The sequence below is a fragment of the Paramisgurnus dabryanus genome, chromosome 15 (assembly GCF_030506205.2).
Source record: "Paramisgurnus dabryanus chromosome 15, PD_genome_1.1, whole genome shotgun sequence".
Lineage (NCBI taxonomy): Eukaryota > Metazoa > Chordata > Actinopteri > Cypriniformes > Cobitidae > Paramisgurnus > Paramisgurnus dabryanus.
The window spans coordinates 26,573,760-26,584,678 of NC_133351.1; the positions used below are offsets into that span (position 1 = coordinate 26,573,760).

General features: G+C 36.3%; 1 protein-coding gene across 1 annotated transcript in view; it reads left to right on the plus strand.

Annotated features, from left to right (window-relative positions):
* Positions 1-1,020: 1,020 nt before the first annotated feature.
* The window catches only part of tmtops2b (teleost multiple tissue opsin 2b), a 31,283-nt gene continuing 21,384 nt past the window's right edge, over positions 1,021-10,919 (plus strand). The window contains exon 1 of the mRNA XM_065292924.1: positions 1,021-1,839. Coding sequence (XP_065148996.1) covers positions 1,494-1,839 — 346 coding nt within the window. The 5' untranslated portion in view covers positions 1,021-1,493. The remainder of the gene's footprint in view (positions 1,840-10,919) is intronic.

Here is a 10,919-nt window from a genome sequence, read left to right on the forward strand (position 1 = left end):
CATGCATGGATATGCCCATTAAGCAATCACATTTTATGACACACATACCTGCATACTCGTGCCGTGAATAAAGTCAGATTATAATTTTTCAGACAATTACTATTATGATACGATTCCAGGTGTACATCTTACATAATATTCGACAATAAGGGTTTGTCAAGACACTTACTCCAAGAAATAAGACATGAATTGGGTTCACAAAAACGCGACCAAATTTTTACTTAAAATATGAATTGAAAATAGTCTTTTATTCAACTGAAATCACATAATTGTAAAATGTTTAACTAATCTTTGAGTGTGACTAACAATTATTTTGGTAATTGATGAGAAAGTAATTTGGTAATAAAAATAGACCTAAGTGAGCAATAACCTTTAAAATGACATATGATGAGGCAATAATTGTTACAATTTTCATATAGATAGCATTCCCTGTGTTCATATTTAGGAAGATTTGCAGCAATGCCATGTTTCAGTATTTTGTGTGTGTGCGTACGTGCGTGCGTGCGCGCGCACCTGAATGCACAGACTCGGTGAGGTTTGTGTCACCATGGGGACCTACATTTATGTTCCCACGGGCATATAGCTTATAAATCATAAAGGATGATATTTTTGAAAATGTAAAAATACAGAAAGGATGTGTGAGGTAAGGGGATAGAAAATGCAGTTTGTAGACTACAATATAAAAACCATTACGTCTATGGAATGTCGCCAATGATGTGTGTGTGTCTGTCTCAAAAAGCGCTACAGAAATAAACTTGAATTGAATTAAATATTAAACATTCTAAAAAACGTTTGGTTCAGTCATACTGAAAAAAAAAAAGAAATTTCAAGTGTTGAAATGATCAAACATGAAATTTAGTCAAACGTGAATGCGTGCTTGGGATGTGGAATGATGTAGGTATGTGAGTGAGAAAAAAAGTCGTCATCAAATGCTGGAGATGAGCGAAAGTCGTGTCGTGACGTCACAACAGCTTTATATTATGCCTGTTGCTCCTAGAGAAGCTTGCGCACAGTGCGCACTTGGCCAGAGTACTGAGGTAAAGACTATCATGCGCAGATTGGAATGAGATGGGAACTTTTGCCTTTGCAATTAAAGAATGCAACAAACAGGTAGCCTGTGACCGGACTTCACAGGACTACAGTTAACAACATATCAACTTTCCTTATAATGCTACTTGGTCACTACGTTCTTGGGTTGCGCGCGCGTTATTCTGACCTGAGGCGTTTGATGGACACTGGGGACGATCCTTCTTCTTTCTAACAAAAATACTTTCTACCTTATGATACAAATTCAATACAGTGAACGTGAGTGACTAAATATAGTCAAGTGTTTATCCAAAAGTGAAGCAATTATGTTTCTCAGATGCGCCAGGTGTCAGGTAATGAAGCGCGATGCTGAGCGTTGGTGTGCACTGATGAGAACGGTTAGATTGTGAGTGTCGTGCCTCGAGACATTTAACGGTGAAAAAAGTAAGTTTCTCCCAATTTCAACAATGTTTTCGGGGAACGTGAGCAGCGAAGACCTGTTCACTTTACTGCACGAGGACTGGCGCGACTCTCCGGTGGAGACGCTCTCTCGTGCGGGATTCATCGCCCTGTCAGTGATGCTCGGATTCATTATGACTTTTGGGTTCTTCAATAACCTGATCGTTTTAATCCTCTTCTGCAAGTTTAAAATGCTTCGGACCCCAGTGAACATGCTTCTTTTGAACATTAGCGTCAGCGACATGCTCGTGTGCGTGTTTGGCACGAGCCTGAGCTTCGCATCCAGTTTGCGGGGACGGTGGCTGCTTGGGCGGCGCGGGTGCATGTGGTACGGATTCATCAACTCCTGCTTCGGTACGTGCTCTCTTCTTTAACATTCAGCATTGACCATTGATTTACGATACATTCACTTCCACTTTCTCTATATTTTTGTGGAAATTCATCATTAGAGAAACAATTAAACGTTAAATTCAGATTGAAATCATGTGCAGTATTTGTTTACACCTGACAGCTTAATTACTGTATGCTTAGTAATTTTAAATAGCGATGTTTTCTCTACTTAAGATTATAATATCCTTTCATCATGAGTTTGCTGAAACAGCTAAAACGTCAAACATGACTTCTCAAACGACGTAAACAATCTAACCATGCATAAAATAGTTCATTTGGTTTATTTAAACTACTTGACATTACACAACACAACAGCCATAGACAAATGTATGTCTTTCACTATATCAGATGTTTCGTATTTTATATCATCCTGATTAATACAGTATATCTGTTTTTCACTTATGATGAACTTTGACTGTATGTTTTTAATTGTCAAGCCAGTGTTGCATACAAGTTATTGTGTGTAGTGCGGCTAGTGCATGAAATACTGTAAGCAAATTTGTTGGCATGTAAGGTCGAAATTGAATGATTAGGGATTGGGATAAATTACTTTTTTAAAAAGCTTTTTTGCATTCGTCACATTTATTTTTATCTAACCCTATGGCATAACTAATTGATCACACTGTATTTTACAATGTTCTATTCTAGTTCTACTAATGAGTTAAATTGCTTTGGAGCCATTGCATTGACCTGTATTCACTGTCATATTATTTATAGCTGCTTTTGCCTTCCCTAAACAGAAACCACTGACGGCTAATTTGTTAATAGGTCTCTAACAAGTTGGTAAATCTTACACTGTATGCTGTTATGCTTGTGTGATTGAGAGGAGTGGAAATCTTTAGTAGAAAATCTTTAATACTGTTTGTCAGTAGTGAGAGAAAAATCCCAGACATCTATATCCTTTGTCCAACACTTTGATTTTCAGCTATCTGTCAATGTTTCTTCTTACATTCTCTAATTCTGGTTTCATTTTTTTTATTTATATCAATTTAAATTATCAAGGTTAATTTTGCTTATAACAGTTTACCTTCCTTTAGATTTATTTTGCCTATCCGCCTTTTCCTCGAGGTGCTGTAAGAGATTATAGGTGAAAGTTTAAATGGTTTATTCTGACTGCAGTAAATTGCTTTGTGATTTATCTATGTTGAATTAAAACACTGTAAGCTTCATGCAGGAATCTTTTAACAATCATTACAACTTGGACTTGGCAGTTATGTGTCTCTAAAACGACCGAAATGGCATCTGTTTACACGCATTATAGTGTGGAGGCGGGGACTAATTTACATATATATCTATAGTCTGAGCTGTGCGATTGAGTAGAGGTGGAGACTTATTTGCATATTCATAGATCTGCGTATACTAAATGAGGGAATTATATTTAAGCTGTTTTAAAGCATGTAGAAATTACTGTCACAGGAAAACTTTTTTATGTGCTATTATGATGCTCAAAGACTTTAATTGATACAATTATTGACGGAGACTTTAAGATAGGGTGCTCCTGTGAGCAACTGTACAGTTCTCAAAAGACAAAACCTTAAAAATATGTTCCACTGGCTTAATGTGTTTAAAGAAATGCATGTAATCAGTAACACATTGCATGGTCTTTGATAAAAACATGACACTTGTAAATATTATTCACAAGGACGCTTTAATGTCTTAATGTCAAAATATTTGCATTGGTATATATCACATCACGTGTGGACTACATTTCTCAACGCATATGCTTGTTGGAAAGCTGCACTGCCCTACAAAGCAAAGGCAGTAACTACGCAGAGTGCAGAAATGAGAAAAATTACTTTAAAGTCATCCTATCCTATCCCATCCAGCCTGTGCAAACGACTACCATTTTGCTCCAAAACGGCACACATCTAAGATAAAATGTCATGAAATTCATGAAAATGATAATAACTCATTTTTGAACAAAATTGCAGTTACTGCCTTTTTGTTTTGTAAGGCAGACAGTGCAGGTATTTCTTGCTGTCTTCTTTATAGCAAAATATATTGAATGTGTAAAAGTAAAAAATAAAGTGCATAATTTGTAATGTCCATCTGATGGTACTTTACCGTCTTTATGGTGTGGCACAGTCCGTAACCCTTTACAGTTGGCTTTTAATCATGTCCTGCATCTTTGAAATGCACACGACCGATATTATTATTGTAAAAGTATTGAAAAGCGCCCCTCCTTTAAAATTGCTTGCTGGCTTGTCGTGAAACAACTGAATCAATAAAGTAGTTAAATATCTGCAGCCAGATTTCAAAATGAGTCATCCATTTCCTCTATAAAGCAGTGGACGATATGCTGATGTCATTTATACGCTGTCAATATAGTTTGAATTTAGCTAGAAACACCTCAAAAAGCATTTGTTTACATTAAACCGGAAGTCAGTACCATAATTTGCGCAAAGTTTCATGAGGTGTAGGATAGGCAGTGGCAGTAAGTTAAGTGAAAGTAATGTGATTGTCAAGCATAGTAGCCTATCTTTGAGATGTAAGCTCTGATGAGCAGATGTATCTTTGCTCAAGGGCACCTCACCACCTGTGAGACTTAAACCAGCAACCTTAAGGTTACAAGCCCAACTCTCTAATCATTAATTATGAGTCACAATCTTCCCAGGATTTAAGATTGTCCTAAATTTTGATTATGCCTTATCTATAGATTCAGGCTGTTTCCATATCAAAGATTGCATTATGAGAAACAGATTATCATTAGTATTCAGCATACGCAGTGTGTTGCCTTGTCATTTGAATGGCCAACTGTGAAAGTTGTTTGTTTTTTCAATGTGTCTGTGCAATATATATTGATCAAATATATAATTTATTCAGTTATTGATTTGAAACTGTGTAGAAGAGGAATTTTTCTACATTATCTTTCCTTTTCATTCGTATTTTTAACCTCTCAAGATAAAACATACATGTGCATCCATCAGCATTTCTCATTACTTATAATATAAAAATATTCACTGTATGGAAAGATGATACTACCTTGGCTGTAAATTTATGCACAGGCTTTGTCTATGGGTGGGTCGTTTTGATACATTTGCATTTATGTGTTGAATAATTGTATACTGTATCTCCTGAATTCACTTTTTCTGTAATCCATGCAGAGACCCTTCTCTTACTTCTTTATATCTAAATTAATAATCTCCATACAGTATGTGCACTCGCCTGTATTTCTAATCAGTTCTCTCTGAGCAACACTACAGCCGTCCCTTACCTCTGTCCTTTGACAGACCCTATCGCCTCACCATCAGCTGGTTTATCTATCCCAGTTAAAGATGGGGGAGTACTCTGGGTTTAGGTTAATATTCCGGGCTCTGAGCCCTCCCCTCGGACGGCACGCCATATGCTTTATTTATTATAATATTTGATTACATGTTAATGTGAACTCGTGAAACACCCGTTTAATTTGAAAGCTATAATCTGTCTATTGAACTGTCTCTTGAATATTTTGAGGAAACATCCTGGCTCCCTTCATATTTACACTTAAATTTGCCTAATGCTTAATCCTTGAAAACGAAGCAAAAGGTTGTCTGACATCAATTAGTTTCCAGGTAAGCGGCTTGCATTCTATGCTTGTAAGGACAAGGCCATTCATGCATGTGTGAAAAGTCTGTAGTTTATTTTGTTCGTAGGAAAATCGTCCCATTTTGCATCCTTATTCCACTGGTATTTGTGCGTGACTCATATCCCAGCAAGCAAAAACCAAGACATTGAAATGACGGCTAACTATAGACCCAATATAGACCGGCTATGAGTAACCCACTTCTGCCCTAAATAGCCTTGAATTTGGATACATGCCATTTTTGCCAAAATAACTTGAAGATGTATGATATTCTAACATGTAGGCAAAGTCAACAGGTGTTCAAGGTGTTTGCTATCATTTGTTTTAAACTTATATGTATCGTCTATTCTTGGGCCATGGTAGACGTCTATTAGATTTTCACTGACAACCCAAATTTAGCCTGGTTTTAGCCCAAATTGCTTGCTGGGATCAGTATCAGAAGTTCTTTCTTTCCTTGACTCCTTTGATCTGTCACCAAACAACCAAACATCAGACTGGGCAGACCGCAAGACTTACTGAGACCAAAGGCATTTTTACTTAATGAGATCTTATACCATGTTTTTTATTTTTTTAAATTACAAACAATAGCATATGTCATGTCAGTACTGTGGTCTGTTGAAGGAGCAGCCCTTATATTTTAATGTTTTATCAATCGATCTCATTTAGAAACTAAGTTCTGTTCTTTATCTGATCTGATGTTTATGTGTGTGTGTGTCTACTTTGTAGATTTGTAATGGAAAACCCTGTTTCTAGTTTATTTCTGTTTAGTTAAAGTTTCAAAAGTTCTGCTTAAATTCTGCTTTGGGTGCAGCTTAGATTTCCTAAAATCATTTAGTCATGCTTTATTGCCAGTTATATGCTAATGCTTTTATGAACCTGTTACTTCTATAATAGACCACTTTAGATGCAACCATTTTCCAGACAATGCCATTTAAATGAGATGACACAAATGAATGTGCAATTGCTTTATGCATGCCCACATATTTAGTTTGCCCTCTCGCTAAAAATTAAACAATAGAACAATGGCAGTGATAGCATTTTATTATGATCACATTATGGTCATATTTACATTACAAAAGTATTACAGATAATAGAAAGTTGAACAGGACTGACAGTTATGGGAATCTCATCAGTCAAATGGGACACAACAGATCTCTCACCCTATTAAAAAGTGCTGCCTATTGTGAAACTTCATTAGTATCTCAAATCAAATCAGTCACGGTTTGATGCCTTTATTGTGTGACTGTGAGGTGTTCTGTATCTCTAGGTACACTAGTGGTGAACCACGTTGTTTTGAGTCATAGATGTTATGTTGTAGTTTTATCCTATAGCAGCAGAATCTTTCTATATTTTGATGGTTGTGGTCCATTGCCCAGTCATGCACATGTTTTGGTCGAAACTAGATCTGTGGGTGACAAAGCTAGCCCATTTAATTGTGCATGCACTCCCTATTGCGGCTCAACATGTTTGGTTTTAACATTCTGTTCAATACTTTGTAAACTATTGATTAAAGGATTCAACTAAAAATGTCTCACTGTTGTGTTGTTCAACCCCCCCATCCCTCTTTCTTGTTCAAAACCAAAACTGAGAAGTTGCATTAAATGTTTCCTGTTTATTGCAGTATAATGTTTGGTGCCTGTCATTTCTCAAGCATTGAAAGGACACAACAACTTCATTAAATTGCCTAACCTACTGGATTTGTATGCATTAAGAACACTTAAGCACCTTATACTGCCATTGTAAAAACAAAAAACAGCAGAACGTATTTTTAATTCTATAAATAAAAAACTATACTTTTAAGAAATAATGAACAATTAACCATGCAGTAATTACAATGCAAGAGGAATATAATTATGCAACAGCAAATTAACTTGTTACCAGTGTCATTATGCATTATGTAAGGAATACGAAGGGCCTTTGAAGTATTAGAAAAATAATGCAAACCCGAGGTGGTGATGCATTATTTTTCAATAATTCAACAACACGAAGTCAATTATTCCTTAGGGTTAGGTTAGGTTATTTCGGAAAGGGTTAGAGAGAGAGAGAGAGAGATTGTGTGAACGAGGGTACCTCTGTGCATCTCAACAGCGCTGTTATTGTTATCGTCTGTCATGTTGTTTTTGCTAGTCTGTTATTACAGTTAACTATGCGAAGTGATATGAAACTGTAATGCGGTCAAGAGAGCTGCCTGGAACTACTTTCGCCGTGCGTTTCCCAGAAAATAATTGCACACCTCAGAACGTTCATCAGATTCAAGCATTCAATGGACCCGTAGTATAAGCTAAATCAATTTACTAAACTAAAAGAATGTAATTTTACATTTTATTTCTACTCAAATTACTAATGCATTTAAAATCTGTAGATAAAACTTGCAGTGTAGCTTGGTAACTCAGTTTGACAGAAACAGAATTGACACTGACTAATTCGGACAACTGGAAATCTTGCTTGAAAGATGTTTAAGTCACTTAGCAGTAAATGCATTGTTATGGACTATAACATCATTTTGATGCATGGTAATAAGTAGCAAATTATAGGGTGCATCCCAGTTCAGAGCTGCGGCCATATGCGCAAATGACGACGCTTTGATGAAGGCTGTCCCAATTTCGAATGAATTCACCAACCTTAAAAATATACAAAGCAAAACTCAACACGCACAATATTGCAGAAATAATATAAATTCACAACACTAAAACATCATTTATAATAGGAAAACAGTCACAAGGCAATTTAATTAGCAAAATATACACTTTTATTTACAGTAACTACAGTTTTGAATGTTTATTTCAAAATACCCAGAGTCTGACATCATGGGCACACATTAAATCTTGGGATAGCAAAGGCTGTGAAGGATACATCTATGGATCCTTGTTTCGGGGATAAAAGGCCACATTTGGAGGCTTGTATGTGAAGGAGCCTGGTGATGTCATTTGCCTTCAAATACGGCCTTGGATGGCCGCAACCCTTGAATTGGGATGCACCAAAGCCTTGGCTATCCCAAGATGCAATGCACGCCCGTTACGTCTGGGAATTTTGAAATAAACATTCAAAACTGAGGTTAAATAAAAGTCCTTGTGACTGCTTTACTATTATAAATGATGTTTTAGTGACCCATTTAAAATAACCTGTTGAAAAAAGCAAAAACTAATGAATGATTTAAAAACACTAATTTCCTAAATTCATTTTCAGTCATGCTTTATTGCCAGTTACATCCTAATGCTTTTATAACCCTTCTTATTAACCCTAAATTAATGATTAAGGACACCAAACACTCTGCTGGGTTATTTTTAACCCAACGCTGGGTAAATAGTGAACAAAACACATGTTGGGTTATAAAAACACCTATGCTGGGTTATTGCGTTGAAACAAGCCAACAACCAAGCATAAGTTTATTTATTAACCCAACATATGTTCTGTCCAATATTTAACCAGCGTTGGATTTAAAATAACCCAGCAACATGTAGAGTTAAAGGACCTGCTATTATTTAATCTTTATAAGCATGACTAAATTAACTATTATTAACAAAACTATGATCAACATCAGATTGAAATCCTTTTAAAATTGAGTCAGATAACAATAGAAACAGCACCAAGAAAAGGCAGAGCATACTTTATCCACACCACTGGATTTGATTGTTGGGCCGATGGGTGGCTTCTTATCATGCTGTTGCATTTAGACAGAAAGCAAATTGGTTTTGATAACTGCTCACGATGAGAGAGAAATTCTTTCAACTTGTTATTTGTTTTGTGTTCATTATCTCCTGTTTGCTGCAAAGATTTATATACACACATTTATGACAGGCAATTTTCACTGCATGTTAGATGGTATAATAAATTAAATAGCAAAGATGCTTCCTGTGCCTTATGTAATAATTATTAACACAAGTGTAAAATGCAGTATTTCTGTCTTCTGCATTTTCAAGAAAAAGAAGGAAAACTCTTCTTTATAATGAAAAGACAACGTGGCAGCTGGAACTAGTTTGTGTTTGTTGATTCCTCAGTTTGTTATTGTGTTAGCTGTTTTTAATTACAGTACATCTCAAGTGAACATGACTGGGCATAATTACATCTCTGCAAAATTTTACATAAGAGCAACCCTTCACATCCAGAGTGCATGGATTTAACAAACTTAACATGACTTTTCATTCCAAACTTTCTTCTTCAGACAAGAAAACATAAACCAATAATTTGGTTCTTAATAATGTGTTGTCTTATTGAATAGGCGTCACGATTCTCCAAGTCATCGATTCGATTACATTTTCGATTCTAAGGTCATTATTCAATTCGATTCTTGATTTTTGCCATTTTAGACTAGACTTTTATGAAATATAATATCTGACCTTAAACCCGGAGATGCCCTGCCATGTTAGTCGTGCCGCCAGTGGAAAAATATGGTACACGCACATACCTGATAAAACAAAACTTCCTGTCAGATGAACATCTGTCAGTACTTTGCACCTTAAAAACGCGCTTGTATTACCGTCAGACGAGATTGTGAGACTGTACCCCAATAAGTCATGTTTAAATGCTGTTTTCATAACTTTTAAGCAACTGAAATAAGTTGAAGTGAAACTTAAACAGATCTCAGTTCAGAGAAACGACCGGTCCTGGAACATGCGCATGCTCTGATTGAGTTCAGTTGAAGGCGGGAGGAGTTTGCTGTTTATTGTTTCCCATGTAAAGAGCAGCTCGCGTGGTGTCTCCTGCATCTGCCATGCTATCTTTTGACTGGCTGTAGATAGCATAGTTAGAGGAGGTTGTCTCGGAGCACTCAATATGTGTGTTTTTTTCCTGCTTGGCAAGCCATCGGAGGTGACATGGGGGCAGCATCGACGATTCCATTTTTTAATTCGAAGTTCGAGGTTGTGACTTAACTTCGATCGATTTTATTTCCAATTTTCATTGATCAGACCATACTGTAAAATTGCTTAATGATTCACAGACACAGAATTGCCTTATACCAGTTTACGAAACAATCGTTTGTATTTCTCTTTAATCTGTATCATAGGGAAGTTGCTGAAGTACATTTCCACACTGCTTTGGCTCACAGCAGGACTCTCTCGACACAATACTGTTTCAGTGAATTTTCATTCTGAGAAGGCATGGGTTCAGTGAAAAATTTTGTGTTTCTGGAGTTTTTTTTACTACACACTTTATTCTCCTACTCTATTTTCTCTCTGTTGCTGCCAATCTCTGTTGACAAGGATCGAAAACTGAGTACTTCGGATGCCAGGTGTAACCATAACAAAAGTAATGGAAAGGAAAACACTTTTGTGAATGTAGTCTAATAATCTATAATTTAACTCGCAGCCTCAATACTTCCACAGAAACCCTGTTGCTGATAAGTGGAATTGGATCATGTTAGTGCTACTTGTTAGTAAAAGGCTGTATAATGATCAGGATTAATCCACTTCAAAAAGACCACATGAAGACATCTCATGTTGTGTTGCTAATGAGAGACCATCATCCTCTAACACTTTATAAC